This window comes from Megachile rotundata, chromosome 12 (genome assembly GCF_050947335.1).
Source record: "Megachile rotundata isolate GNS110a chromosome 12, iyMegRotu1, whole genome shotgun sequence".
Taxonomy (NCBI): domain Eukaryota; kingdom Metazoa; phylum Arthropoda; class Insecta; order Hymenoptera; family Megachilidae; genus Megachile; species Megachile rotundata.
The window spans coordinates 4550191-4566133 of record NC_134994.1 but is presented as its reverse complement, the minus strand read 5'-3'; the positions used below and the strand labels follow the sequence as shown (position 1 = coordinate 4566133).

The 15943-nt window shown below is 32.7% G+C and overlaps 1 protein-coding gene across 6 annotated transcripts in view; it reads right to left on the bottom strand.

Annotated features, from left to right (window-relative positions):
• Rbp6 (RNA-binding protein 6) overlaps nt 1-15943 on the bottom strand; it is a 1376067-nt gene that overhangs the window by 48006 nt on the left and 1312118 nt on the right. Inside the window, exon 11 of one of the 6 annotated variants that reach the window (XM_076538303.1) lies at nt 5407-5478. The exons of the other annotated variants lie outside the window; for them this stretch is intronic. Coding sequence (XP_076394418.1) covers nt 5407-5478 — 72 coding nt within the window. The remainder of the gene's footprint in view (nt 1-5406; nt 5479-15943) is intronic. 6 annotated transcript variants of the gene reach the window in all.

Below are 15943 nucleotides of genomic sequence, written 5' to 3'. Positions count from 1 at the left end.
GGCGTGTATGTACGTTCTTGTATATTTGTTATTATATTTATGCAACGAAATATACATACATATACACCCTCTAAATTTTGTTAATATAACGCATTTATTATTTTCCTAAACTCATTGCACGTTGAATTTAACATAGAACTTGATATAGAATTTAACAGAATTAAACATAGAACTAAACATAGAATTGAACATAGAATTTAAAATAGAATTCAACACAAAATTTAGCACAGAATCCAATATGTTTCACATAACATAGCAAGTGGAAATAACTGAATATCGGCAAGTGTTTCAATATTTTACGATTGGAAACATCTCGATGAGAATAACGGCGTGACAGTCAGTCGTATCGACTAACATGCGAATATCACTTCATATTAATAACTCCATGTGAAATGTACCACAGTCAAAGGGTTAGAATTCATCAAACTTCTGAACAAAAAAATTGGAAAGAGATATAAGAGAATGCAAACAGATATTGCAAATACTACTGTTAAGAGTTGATACTAAATTTAATACTATTAAGATTTGAAACTAAAGAGATTTAATACTATTAGACACTAGACAGACTAGGTACTTTTAAGATTTGATACTACAGAGATTTTGGTACTATTACGATTAGAGACTAAAGATATTTTAACCCTTTGTACTCGAAAGGTTGCACTTACCACTCGGTTTAACACAACAAATTGAAACAAGTATTTTTTAACTAAATCTATAGTTTTATATGTGTTATATAAATACAATGAACAATATAGCTAGCAATAGAAAAATAATAATGTCAAAATTTCGTCGAATTTTTCCAATTCGAAAGTTTTATATCTGCCGTCAGAAAAAGAATTTTCGAACGCAGAGGGTTAAGATTTGGTGTCACCTCAATACACAATTTCCAATTATTTTAGAATGATACTCTTCGCGCAGAAGAATCCATTTCATATCTCGGATTTCTTTACCGCGTAAATCAACGAACCAGCGTAATTCAATTACATTAAAAAAAGTGGAATAACCCGGTTTCCTATCCGCGCTCTTTCTCGAGTCGACAGAACGAGTCCCGGTGTCCTCCCGTTCGATTTCCGTCAGAGAATGAACGAGAAACGCGCGTTTCCTCCGCCCGGTTGCAATTAATTTCTGTCTCGTTTCGTCGAGACAACCACATGCCTCCGTTTCCCCATTCTTTTCCCATGAATATACGCTCGAGTCACACGACCCGAGCGCCCTCGTGAAGACCCGTGTTGTCAGCCTCGCTGACAAAATGGTTACAGGCGGAACAACGAACAAAACAGATGCACAACTATTAACAAATACGACGTTCTCTCTCCTAAGCATTCCATAAGAATAATATACAATATGTATATAAATATATATAACAGTATATGTACCAAAAAACCTACCAATCCAATATAAAACACTATCGGCAACAATGCTCGAACTATGGGTACCTAAGACAACTAATTGGCAACAACGACTCGTATCCAATTAATTAAGAACAAGTAACGTGGACCGTGTTAAGGTTATGGTTTCGTGTTCAGTGGTTAGCCTGTGTGCGTGTGTGTAAACGAATACATGATTCAACGTCATCGCGAACAATTTCAGGTAATTTCAAAGCGATGAGTATGGACTACGATCGTTCAAACTGAATCATTAATTTCAGGTCAATTCACGATCACCATGGAACTCGGATTTGTTTTCAACGCGGGATCGAATGGAAACGATACGATAATTTCACAGCTCTTGAAATTACATTCGACACTTTAAATACCGGTTATAATGTAGTATAATAGGCTTCCCAAAAATTGGATAGTTATTCGGCTATGGAAATGAAATCAAATATTTAAATAGCTCTGCTTTGGAGTAAATTAAATTATGTTTATGAACAGTGATGAGCAATTGTATGTGGAGTGCGTTTGATACTGATATTGTTTAGAAAAATCGAATATTTGAAATTTAGATATTTTATATTTTTTAGAGTCTACACTTTTTATATTCTATGTTGCAAAGCTTTTGAGTTTAAATTTGAGAACTGAAGAGTTTACAAATTTGGAAAATTGGTTTTTAAAATTGGTTTTTAAAATTTTATATTTGAACGTTACAAAATTGACACGTTTCAAATTACCTTTATTTACCTAATTTATCTCTAAATATTCAAAATTTCAAATTTCTAAATAATACAATTTTTAAGCATTCAAATAATCAAAATATGAAATTTATAACTACTAATTTCTGAACTTTTTAGCTTCTACATATCCTAATGATAAACTTTTCATATTTCAAAAGATTTAAATACTTTTTTTAAAAATTTAGAAATTTTTCAAATTGGAAGTTTGGAAAATTTTCAAATTGGAAATTTGGAAAATTATATTTGAAACTATTGAAAATTAAATATGATACTATTTACATATTTCCAAATATAAAAATTTAGAAATTATCGAATTTTTAAACTATAACATTTCTGAAGTTTTGAAAATGAAGTTTCTAGAAATTAAATAGGCCAAAAATATATGAAAAAATCTGAACGTTGAAAAATTGATATTTCTACATTACAGAACTTCTAATTTGTAACATTTATAAATTTAGAAATTTTCAATATGGAAGTTTATAAATATTTTAAGTTCAAAATATTTAAATTACAAGATGTTTAGCATTCCAGATAAATAAATTCTTAAATTTCTAACTACGCAAAATTTCAAACTTTCCAATTATCAAATTCTAACACTTCCATACCTAAGATTTCAAATTTTAATTAAAATTTATGATTAAAAAGTATAAAATTTTCGAATTATGATCCTTCTAAAATTCCAAATTTTCGAAACTCTAAATTCAAAAGAGTTGAACGCTCATATTTGGAAATTTAAAAACTAAAGAAATTGAGAAACATTTGGAAAATTAGATTATAAAATTTAATATTTCTGTATTTACAATTTTCTAAATTTTTAACTCTGCACATTTCTGAATTATTCAATTCGCAAATTTCTAAAGTTAGAACATACAAAATTTCTAAATCTTAATGTTTCAAAATTTCTGAATTTTCAAATTTCCCAATTTCTAACTCGTCCAAATATAAAATTTCTTCCCAAAGGGTATAGCCGGATAAGGTAGTCAAATGTGCCCTCGAATTAGAAATCCAATTCGTCAATAATATAATAACAGTTGTACTAATATCTAACTACCACATTAATATAAAAATAGTGCTCCGACATCTTTACTAAAAAATCGTACTTTTTTTTCAGTTTTTGATTTTTCACGACTACAATTTGCGATCAAAAAATGTGAAAAAATTCTATAATATGCGCTATATGGTCCTCAATGTGTTAGAATTTTTTCAGAATTTTTGTACGAAATTAAATAGGCAAAAAGGGTCAAAAACCGGAATTTTGTTTTTTCTCTTTTACTACCCTCACGGATGAGATAGGGAATTGAAACTTGGCGTGAGATGTTTTTTTTTGGATATGCTACCGACTGACGAATTGGGTTTCTAATTCGACTCAAGGGCACATTTGACTACCTTATCCGGCTATACCCTTTGAAAGTTCAAAAATCTCAAATTATCTCTGAGCACTCTAATACCCTTGACCTCTTTAATGGGCTCTTAATCTGCTCATCACTGTTTCAAAAGAGAAATTAAAAAAAAATCTGTGATAATTTTTATTTAAAAAATAAAAGGTTTGCAAAATTCTAAATAAATCGATAGATAATTCTAATTAAAATGTACAAAAATGATTAAAGAGTAAAATTATTCCATTATTCTTAATTCACTACATAAATTAATAACAACCAAGTCTTGATCATTCTCAATTACTTTCTTATTCAGTGAATTGTCTACAGTTATCGAAACGAAATTGAAATTTCATATACATGCAATAATTACCAAACAAAGGCTCCTTTGATAACGTCCGCATTACCCGTCGTGATTTTCAAACGAATGAAAAATAACGTCGTTATAATTTCAGCCGGCTAATTATCCTCGTATTTCGACGATCAACCGATTTCCAATGCATGTTAATAATTACCGTATCGGTCGAATAATAATGTCGCTATCGCGCAACGCTACTCACAATTAATCAAGTGTTCTGGAAAAACTTTAATTACCGCAACGACACCGATACTTGCAATGAAAAACATTACGGTTAAAAAAAGATTGAATTTAGGACATTCGAAGTAATTGATCGGACTTGAATTAATAAAATCGAACGATGGGAAGAACTTCGCATATAATTATCCAGAATAAGAGAGCCATCTTCCATTCCAATAACCTTGAAATATCAAGGTTCCTTTTTCTGTACATATAATAGGACTTTCAGGTTTGGAAATATGTGCAAAAGGAGATTTGACAGTATTCAAGCGTTTAAAGTGTATTTAAAAATATATAAAATTATATACTTATATAATTGGTTATATACCTCTGATTTATGTTTTCATAAGTTCAAGTATTAATAACCTAGAGAAATATATCCACATCACAAAATCTACTTTGACTATAGTTCTACTATAATTTATTCAAAAGTAACTTTAGGTTGACGTAACTTTTTAGATGGAGATTTACAACCGTGCTTTTACTTCATAGAATATAGTCCATCATATAAGTAAATATTTATATATTTAAGCAAAAATATGTATGTCTCCTATTCGCAAGTTCTGCAAATATGTATCCCCAATTTTAGTTGAAATATATACGTTCATTATATTACTATTACTATAAATGCAGAAATACCACCATAAACAGATACTATAAATATTTACCCACAATTTAAGAAGAAATATGTTCGTCCACCATATACAAATACTGTGTGTGTGGAAATGTATGTATATGTTCATCATAAACAAATATTGCAAATATCTATCCTCAGTTTAAGAAAAAATACATATGTCCATCATACATAAATACTGTAAATACCCCTGATTTAAGAAAAAGCACTTGTCCACCACAATAAACAAATATTTTAAATATTTATCCCTGATATAAAAACAAATATCAACCATGTACAAATACTGTAAATATTTACTCTCGTTATAAGAAGAAGCATACATGTCCATCATACGCAAGTATTTGCCCTTAATGTAAGAAGAAACCTTACAAAGTCCGCAATAAATATCGAATAAAAATAGTGGTCAATTTTTGCGAATGACTCAAAGATTGAAAGAGATTTACTACATGTACAGAGATATTTTTATCAAGAATGATGGTCCTGAAGTTGGTCCTGGAGGTGGCTCCCTTAAGTTATACGATTGCCAGTTCGAGTTATATACACACAGTGGATACGTGGACGTGTGAATGTGTTTGTAGAGTGTGGTGGTGTTTGTATACGTGGAATTTGGGTACGTACTACGTACTACGGATTACGGTTACCGTCAACACGAGCGAGAACACGAGAACTTGGTGGAACAACCTGGCACTTTGGGGTTGAAGCTTACCGGTGCAACCCCCGCTGGGGCTCACGGACACTCGGCCCACCCTTGGCCCCACTGCGCGGTACACGACCGCTCCTACTCAACAACAGACATCACCGATCTTACATTATGCACACTTTTCCCCCGAACATCGCGACTATGGAAGTTCAATGTGTAGTAGGTTATGGTAACATTAATTCTAAGTTTCAGGAAAATATCAATTCTGTTGCTGGATCAAGTCACATGGGAAAATGGCAAGTTTTGTTGCTTTTGTTCGCACGGGGAGAAGCTTTCAATCTGACGCGGATGAAATATTGGAAAAAGTTTATTATGGAAGTAAATGTGTAATACACTTTTTTCGTCGAAAGTGACTGCTTTGTTATCTTGTATGGAGAATTTTTATTTTAGACAGTGATGGACAGATCAAGTGTCGGAAATTTATTAATATTTTGATATAGGTGCAGGTCGAGGTAAAGTATGAATTATTAAATTATTGAATTCTCAAGTTGCCTTATTTTAGAGTAATTGAGGAAATTGAATCTGATAATGTCAATATTGCGAATTTTCAAATTTCGAAGATTGGAAATTTTGAATTTGTAAATTCAGAAATGTATAAAAACGGAAATTTCAAATTTTCAAATTTAGGAGCTTAAAAACTGGAAAATTAAGAAATGTAGTATATGTAAATAGGAAGTTTGATAATTTCGTTTGAAAATTTAAATTAAAACACAGAAATAATAGAAATTTTTTAATTATACAATTCCCAAGTTTCTATAATTTAAAATCTCCAAATTTTCAAATTTTTTAATGCAATGGTCTAGAAATTTAGTAATTTATTAATGGGAATTTGATACTTTTAAATTAAAAAATCTAAAAGAAGATTTATAAGTACAGAAATGAAAAATTTTGTAACTTTTACATTTTCAAAATTATGAAATTTTCAAACTTTCAAATGGTTAATGTAGAGGTTAAAAAATTAATGTGAACATTGGAAATTTTGGATTTCAAAAATTCCGAAACTCAAAAATTGTAAAATTTAAAGGTATTGAATCTTTAAATTTTAAAATAAAAATTTTATTTGCCTGAAAATGAAGAGATTTTTAATTAAAAAATCAGTAATTTGGAAGTTTAGAAAATGTTTCCTTGGGAATTTTATAATCAGTGAAATGGAAATTTTTAAATTTAGAAATTTAGTATTTTTGAAATTTATAAACATAGAAATTTTATATTCTCAAATTCCCAGTTTCCAATTTCCAAATCTTTAAAATTTCAAATTAAAAAATTTAGAAATTTGGTAACTTGGGAATTTGGAAATTTACGAATTCTATATTTTTAAATGTAAAGCTGTCAAATTTAGAAATTCACAATTATAGAGATACATTATTTTCGAATCTTCAACATTTTATATTCAGTATATAAATAATTTAAAAAATCTTCATTGAATTTAGTGTCAAATTTAGAATATAATGTTTCATATATTCAAGTATTAAAATGTTCGTATTCAGAAGTTTAATAATTGTGCAACTTCTGATTTGGTATTTTGAAACTTTGAACGTTAACGAATTCGATAGTTCAAAAATTTATAAAATTAATAATTTGACCTTTACAGAATAAATACCGAATTTTGTAATTTACAAATTTATAAGTCTATAAATTTAAGAATTCAAACATTTCTGTATTGAGAAATTGCATCCCCGCCCATCTCCCCCTCACTGTCTTAAAACGTACGCTTGATCCAGCATCGTACGAATATCTCAAAATTACTTATATAAAATAAATAGTACAATTTGATTAGTTTTATCAGTGTAACTGTAAATGAGTTCTATAATAAGTGTGTAGTGTAGAAAAAATGAATGTACCAGTCACGTTGGGTAGCGCCTAGCTCATAGTAACTCGAATTTGAGAAACAATATTTCATGCTAGAAGAAGGTTACTCTTTCCGCAACTATATTCAACAAAAACTTTCCAAAAATACCACCATCAAATAAATTACTCATGATAACAAAGGTAATAGATTAATAAATTTAAATGATACACATATATTCCTTCTTCTAGCACGAAACATCATGGGTGTTTCTATGACCCTTTTGAACATTATCCGTTTGCGTGGTAATTTTTATTTATTACAGACATTTATTATTTATAATCCTTAATCATTATAATAATAGAACTTCAGCGAATCATTACATTGTGTCGTTAATATGTACGCACGTGTAAATAAACTTGTTCTCTCATTTTGCTCCAGAGAGCGATATATCTGATGGACATTAGATGTTACATTATCTCTTCATTCTTTCATCATTATTTTTTTTTTGACTTTTTCACCGAGTACCCATTGAACGTTTACAAAACTCTCGTGACTGCAGATTTCCGTTTATCAATTTCATTTCTCGTCTTATCGTCGGTGTTTATTAATAAATTGCCCGAACCCAGCTGGATGGTCTCGGAAAAAATTCGTTCATCCCTCAAGCATCGTTTTCAAGGCGCATAGATCATACGGTTCCAAAGAAGAAGCGTCGTATTTTTTGTCTCTTTTAAAAACTTTACATCAAGAAAGATATATATACGCGCATTGTATAATATACAATTCTCGTCGGCCAATGAGTCGAACATTAATCTGTAAGCATTGGTAAGAAAACTTGAAGTGACTTCCTGAGAAAATTTTCGTGAATACACGTGTCTCACCGCGATTACAATTAAAAATCAATTCCGATAACGCAACAACATAGCAAAGCGTTCGAATTATAAAGGGACGTTAATACGTAACCAGTTTGAAAATATATATACAATATACACACGTACGGTTGAAAAAACAACGACGATCTTCGATCAAAATTTATCGAGTCTTCATCGAGATCTCTTGAACGGTTCAACCGCGAAACGTAAAGGCCAAATCGAAATCGGTTCGCGATACCCATAAACATTTCAACATCATGGACGGTATAATGTTTTGAACGTTTCCCCAATTTTCCAACTGATAGGTGACGAGAACGACGCGCTGTCTTCAAGTATTCTTACGGATGCCGCTGTTTCTATCAGCACTTTTGCTGTGCCTCGTCGACGCGATTATGGTAATTCGTTGAGCGCAAAAGGCGATCTGATTCCGGATCGGGCAACGTATTATAGAAACCCACGCGCGATCACAGCGATATAACAACAACCTTACGAATAGCAACAATCGGACCATAGCTCGATAACGTTAACCGCGTCATTTTTGATCGAGTATCGCGACAAAAGAACTGAAATCAGCACCAAATTTCTCCCTCCTTCCCTTTGTTATTACGGCGATAAACGATAAATAGCGAAAGTGATAGAAGCGACCATAATCGAAGAAACTTCGCGCGTTTTCGTGACAAAGGGCCGGGGACGGTGACGTTAACGCGAGCGAACTATAGCCACGCATAAAAGTATCAATAATATTGTTTAAGCATCGTGTCGTTAACATATATGTATAAGCTCAGGACAGATGTGTCATTTCTTTGGCGTCAGCTTAATACGCCAGCGACCGAATAGTTTTCTCCCATTCGTTATCCTCTTTTCGCGTCTGTCTCTCTCTTTCTCTTTCTTCTCTTCTCTTTTTGAACGCTTCCGAGCTGGTCGCTGGCCTCTATCGATAAATTATAATTCATGCAAGCGAGCGTTTTAAGACCTGATTTGCTCTCCTCGTGAATCCTCGCTTCCTCTTAACGTATCGGTGCTAAGGACAAGGATGGACTCCATACACATTTTATTTCTCTTTCATGCGCACCAATTTTTTTTTAGCTATCCGTGTATACCCACGTAATTTAATTAGTAGATATCGATAACACGGTTTTCTCTCCCTTAAGGGATCGTTCGATTTCTCATTCGTTAACGACGACTCGAAAACGCAACAGAATCGAAATCGGATCACAGCTTTCGCGTACTCGTACTACATTACAAGGTGGGAGATTTTAGGGGTAAAAGATATCGAGGAGAAACGAGAGGAACGATCGGAAAAGCAAGGTTAATAAAGGATTCGACGAAGTTTTAACACGATTTTGATTCATTTTTCTCTGGGAATTTTATGATTGCTTATTTTGGAGTTGCCCTGCTCGCTGTATCACAGGTTACAATTGGAATTGACTGCCCTCAAATAGCGTTTATATTAGGATATTTTGGTCTTGAGGGATATCATCTTGCTTTTATCTGTTTTTTGTTTTATTTATGGTACTATATTAGGTGCATGAAGTGGATTTTATTTTGCGGAAAGACAGTTAAGGAGTTCAGGTGTATTTTAGCATGGAAATTTGAGAGTTTGAGAATTTATAACTTGGAAATTTCGAAACTTAGGAATCTGATGATCCATAAGTTAAAAAATTTAAGGACGAAAGAAATTCAAAACTTATAAATCTAGAAATTAAGGATTTGTAAGTTTGTAAGTTTGAAGAATTTTAGAACTTAGAAACCTGGACATTTTTGAATATAGGAGGTTTGTTATTTAAAAACTTCGAAACTTAAGAATAGTGAAATTTGAAAGTTAAACAATTAAAGAACTTGAGGTACTTGTTATTTGAAAATTAATCAACTTGGCAGTTTTTGGACTTCGGTATTTTGGAATTTAGGAATTTAAAAATTAGGGAATATAGGAACTAAATAATGTTCAAATTTACAAATTAAAGTATTTAATAAGTTTGAAATTTTTTAATCTATAAATCTAGGAATGTGAGAATTTGAATATTCCAGAGATTAGAACGCTGGAAATTTAAACATGTAATAATTTAAAAATTCAAAAATTTCGAAAATTGGAAATTTAAAAAAGTAATAATTTAAAAATTCAAAAGTTTTGGTAGTTGGAAATTTCAAAAAGTAATAATTTGAAAATTCAAAAGTTTTGGTAATTGTAAATATTAGAAAGTAATAATTTAAATATTTAAATGTTCTGGAAGCTTGAAAAATTAACAGGTAATATTTTGAAAATTCAAAAGTTTAAAGTCAAAAAACTTAAAAATATAATAGTTTTAAAATTCAGAAGTTCAAAAAGCTTGAAATTAAAAAAATAATGATCCGAAAATTCAAAACTCAGAATGTTGGAAATTTAAAAATGCAATAATTTGAGAACTTACTTTAAGAAACTAGAAATTTAAAAATATAATGATTCGAAAATTCAGAATCTTATAATATTGTACATTTGAGAATTTGGAAAATTTGTATATTTGAAAATTCAGGGATTTTCTAATACAATGAATATAAGATATATTATATCTTATACTTGACTGCAAAGGTATTTACACCAATCTAATCGATTAATTGACCAAAAGTAGCCTAATATAAACGCCAGTTAAGAACGTAGATAGATAGTAATTGTTTTCGAGATCCTTCACCAATAATCAGATGTAATTTACTCGACATGCACGATAATAGAAGGTACGGAAGCATTAAATTGCAATGGCTGTCGGAATAATTAGCATCGAGCTTTAATTACTAACGCGCGTGTTCCATGGTGGTTGATCGTTTCTTGCAGATCTTTACACGACAAGCCATTACATAATTTGTTCGTCATCACGTTATATAGGGTGCAACATAACATTGTATCTTGATACTAACAGAACAAATTCAACTAAATCATAATAAAATAAATTAAAAGCTCCGATTTGATCTTCTTTGTTCCATGACTTGTGGTCCTCAATGTGAGTACTATGAAAATTCAAGTTAAGAAAAAATTATATGAAAATTAAAAGGAAAGAGTTAAGAAGAAGTTATGAAAAGTTTCCTTTTTTTATTCAGAATAATATTCCATTAGTACTCATTTTTTAGTTCAGAATAATATTAAAAAGTACCATTTATAACAACAGCAGAAACTATTTAAAAAAAATTTATGTTTAGACATGTCCGACTTGATTTTAAGGTATCTTATGTTCTGTTTAATTACATTTATTTGAATTTTCTATAAAAAAAAAATTGTGAAGAAACATTTTATGAGTTGAATTTCATTTCATAAATTACTTTAAAATTGTGGCTGCATTTATTTTTCTAGAGTGTATACATATGGTGTTCTTTATTTTTTAATTCCTTCATATTCGTATACCGTACATCTATGCTTCATTACAACATAACATATATACTTTACAATTACTGTATTCAAAATGAATTGAAGAATTTCAAAATTTTTGTTCTAAATAATTAGTGACAGAGTCAATATCAATAACTACTGAAGGCCTTCAGTCATGATTAACTAAAATGTAATTTAAAACTAAATTTTTCTAAATAATACATGAATCAGTAACAAGTGATATGTTACTAATAAATATAACGATAGTTTATTAAGCTGATTGCTTGCATTTACAATAAAACTTATATAAAATAATTTTAATGTTATCTGATATCTGAATTATCAATCAATTCATATACCTATACGAAACGGAAATTATAAAGTAAATTATAGAAGTACGTTATAAAATTTGGAAATCCTTTCCAAGACCATTCATTAGAGACATTAACAGCACCAGTATATTTTCTAAAACAATTATACGTTCAGAGGGAAAATGGAGATCATACATTGTAGCAAATGTGCGTAATGGTCTTGAAAGTAAGTCAATCAAATTTCTTATTGGTTTTCAATTGAAATGTTGCTATTACACCCTATATACACGTAATAAAAGAAAACGTCACTTTAACGTTGATAAAGAAGTAATAAATATCAAAAAAGTTTAATTCGTTGAGAAAATCGATTGCAAAAAAGGACCGTTAATCATAACAACAGCGAGCACGAGGATCAAATACGTTCTTTTTTGCGATATCGTCCTTGCTTTTACGTTCCATTCTCAATGTTCGATAGGGAGTTGGCAGGGGATGAAGACCGAGGACATCGGACAGGCGTGGAAAGTAAACGGGAGAACGATACAAAAAGCACAATCTTCTCGTTAACTGTCTTTGGGCGGTTTGCTTCGGTGCAGTAATCTCTTCTACGAGGGTCGGTACTCTTTTTCTTACGTTTTTTACTTTCACCTAACTTAGCGGATGCCTTACTCTACGTTTAGCAATATGTAATTTGCTCTGGATAAGAGAGACAGCGGTATCGCGACCTCAGCATCGTGCCGATTCTTCATCGTTCGTATCTAACATTTATATACAGATTTTCTCTACGCCAACAATTTACGTTGAAACGATATTCGCAGAAACTTTGAAATGAGAAGTTCATGAAATGAGTTCCCACAATCGACAACTTTCAGTTTCACAGTTTCACAGAAACTCTGGACACGGTTCAATTAAATAGAAGCTTATTGCACAAACGTTAACGTTAGGCAAAAGAGATATACGTTACACAAATACAGATGACGGTCTAGTTCTAGTTCTAGTGACAATTACAAGTCCGATCGATATATCTAGGAAGGCTCGCGTCAGACACCGGCAGGATGCTTCAGTCTGAACACCCGGAAACGCCTATATCGTTTATATCTATACGACCTACGCTAAGTGTTCTCGATTAAAAGTGTTTAGCTTAGAGATTACATAGAACGTGACTACAATTTCAACCACTACAAAGATCAAACGACTACAAGAGAGAAACACGTTAAACTTTCTTCCGGATTGACGGGGTCGGTGATGGGACTCGGATAGACAGACAGAAGAGAAGGATCGGGAACGGACTCAGGAACCAGGGAAAAGAGACAGAGAGAAAGAAAGGAGCCGGGAATCATCAATTGTGAACGTCGATCACAACCTACGCACAATTGTCGTTCGAAAAATGATTCTTCGATCATACTTTTTACACACGAGTGTCTACCCCCGCACTCTGCGACTACCTACCGCGTTGTACGACATCGAACGGACTCGTTTCTCGCTTCAAACACAACCTTCCCTCCCCACGCATACGCATGCACAATAACGAAAGGGCAAGAATGATCTCTCGCGCTAGATCGCCGATTATTCCACGGGGCTATTGCTGGCTATTTTTTTGGCTGACTTGGTCGCCACGTGTGCTGTTGCCTGACCTATTCACTTTCTGACCGATTTTCCAACAAAAATTAAATACTCCAAACCCTGATCTGATGTAAGTATTATTAAAAAATAGCGTTTTCGGTACTGATCCAAGAAGAATTAATTATAGAGAGAGTAAAAGGAAGAAATTGCGAATAAGGTATTTAGAAATGAGAATAATTTTGCGATCGGCAACAGGCACGTAGAACCACGCCATTGGGCATCCTAGATTCGGACGTGCGTTTATCTCTGTACTCTTTTCCGTTTGCTCGTCATGGTTTCCTCTCGAAGTGACGGTACAGGAGTACACATTAAACTACCTACAGTGTCTAGCAGTAAAGAGAGAAGAAGAAGAAGTTGATGAAATGGAGGAGTAGAAAAAAGAGAGAACGTCGTAGGGGGGAGAAGGCTCGACGTTTCGGGCAACCGGATAAACGCTCACGGCTCCCGTCGTCTCGCGAGCATCGATTTCTCTCTTTTCCCTTTCTCAGTTCGGTGTTTACGTGTTTTACCCGTTTCTTTCCTTGCAGAGAGACTTTCCTTCGTTCCTGTCTGTTCGAACGTGAAACTTTTTGCGGAAAGCAGCGCTGCACTTTCGCAACTAATCTTTTTCCTCGCATCGCAGCTAGTCTCGTGTGTGTGCGGTGAGCCTGTGCCCGTGCACGTTCGCGTGTGTATCATGTACTGTACGTGTGCCAGTCTGTCCGAGTGTATTTTTATATATACAAAGAGACAGATGTATGCATATGTGAGTGTGTGTGAGTGTGTGTATGGACGTGTTGCGTGCGTGTGTCGTTTCTCTTTTCGATAGATCTTGTGTTTTTAGCTGTACCTAATGGAATGGGGGTAGAGGCAGACGACGCTTTGCTTGACGGAGGACCACAGAGTTTGCCAGCCATGCGTCTGTGAACATTTTTGTAACTTCCGGTCAAGAGATTCACGTAAGAAGAGGGTGTTTGTTAATGGTGTTTTTTTTTTCTTATGTACATATATATATTTTTTTTTTTCATTTTTTTTACTTGTCGGTCGGTTATTTCTGTGCACGAGTTTTGACGGATACCGGCGCAATTAAGAGGCTCAGTGATTCGTTGTTGCTCAGCGTTGGGGAAGGGTGACTGCGATTTTCGCTCGGATTCATCGTGAAAAATATTCGGACAAACGAGTTCCCGGGTAAAATCCTGCTCGTTTAGACGGCAGAACCTCGCTGACGCTTTCCCAACGCTAGTCCACTGTAAATTTTGTGACCCATCGACACGTGCACGTGTTTGATCCCGAAAAACGAAAACTTTCAATTGGTGTGTCATTAAAATATTGAATTGAAACGAAAAGTGAGCTGAGAATTGTAAGATTTACGTGCGTCAATGAGTCACGTTTTCTTCGATTGAAAATTTACTCAGAACGCAGGTTTCCTTTAGATGAGAAATGGCGTATAAGAGGAAGCCCCACCAGTTTCTTTCAATTTTCGAAGATCGAATGAACTTAATAATTTTCATATGTACAAATTTCTGCATTTTTAATTTTTAAGATTTTTTGAGGTTTTCGAGCTAATTTTTAAGATTTTCAAATATTTAATCTCCTACATTTCAAAGTACTTTAATTTAAAAATTCCCACGATTCGAACTTTATGAATTCATAAATTTATAAATATCTAAATTTCGAAATTTTCCAGTTCCCTAATATTCCCGTTCACCAGTTTTCCAATTTTCTATTTTCTAAATTTTTCAATTTCTTAATTTCTCAATTTTTCAATTTCTCAATTTCTTAATTTTCTAATTTTTCCAATTCGAAATTTTGTACATACTTAAATATCCATAATTCCAATTCTCTATATTCTTAAATTGTCAAATCTTCACAACCCAAAATTGCCAAATTTTCAAGTCCTAAAATGTCTCAATTTACAAGCCGCCAATCTTAAATATCTCCAAATTTACCAACTAAAATTCAACAAATGCTGGTGCAATACTTCCTTCCTCGCCATTTCCCCTAGAGGAATCCCACCATGCTCGTCACTATACGTTCGCAAAAAATCACCGATAGAAATGGAAAAAGCTTTGCATGGTAGAACAATGTAGTCGTTTCGGGCGATCGGCAAGCGTGTTTTCAAACACGCGATCGTAGCCAATCGCGGATGAACAAAAGCTAGCATGTCAGTCAAATCGTTTTTTGTAATTAGAAGGGCCGCAATATCGCGTTGTTTGCGACAACAATGATTGTTTGACACCCGAAACATCCTGTGAAAGATCGAAAACAAAAGGGAGACAGAGTATCGGCGATCGTGTCCCCCACGGTGAGAAAGAAAAAAATTAGAGAGACCGATCCGACGAATAACGCTGTGTATTACAATGGCGACACTTAATTGCATTGATCAATGGCGAGTTGATCGTCATCGTAAAAACGATTTAATACTCGATCGACAATTTACAATACGATCCGTATTTCAACAAATATGAACAACATTAATTTACATAGTTCCCTTTGTATATTTATATGTATATATATATATATATTTATATTTGTATGTATATAATTCTTCTTCTTATTTATATGAATCGTGTATACATATATATTCTTTTCATGTATATATATATAAGTATGTATATTTTCACGCATACATGCCCTGGGC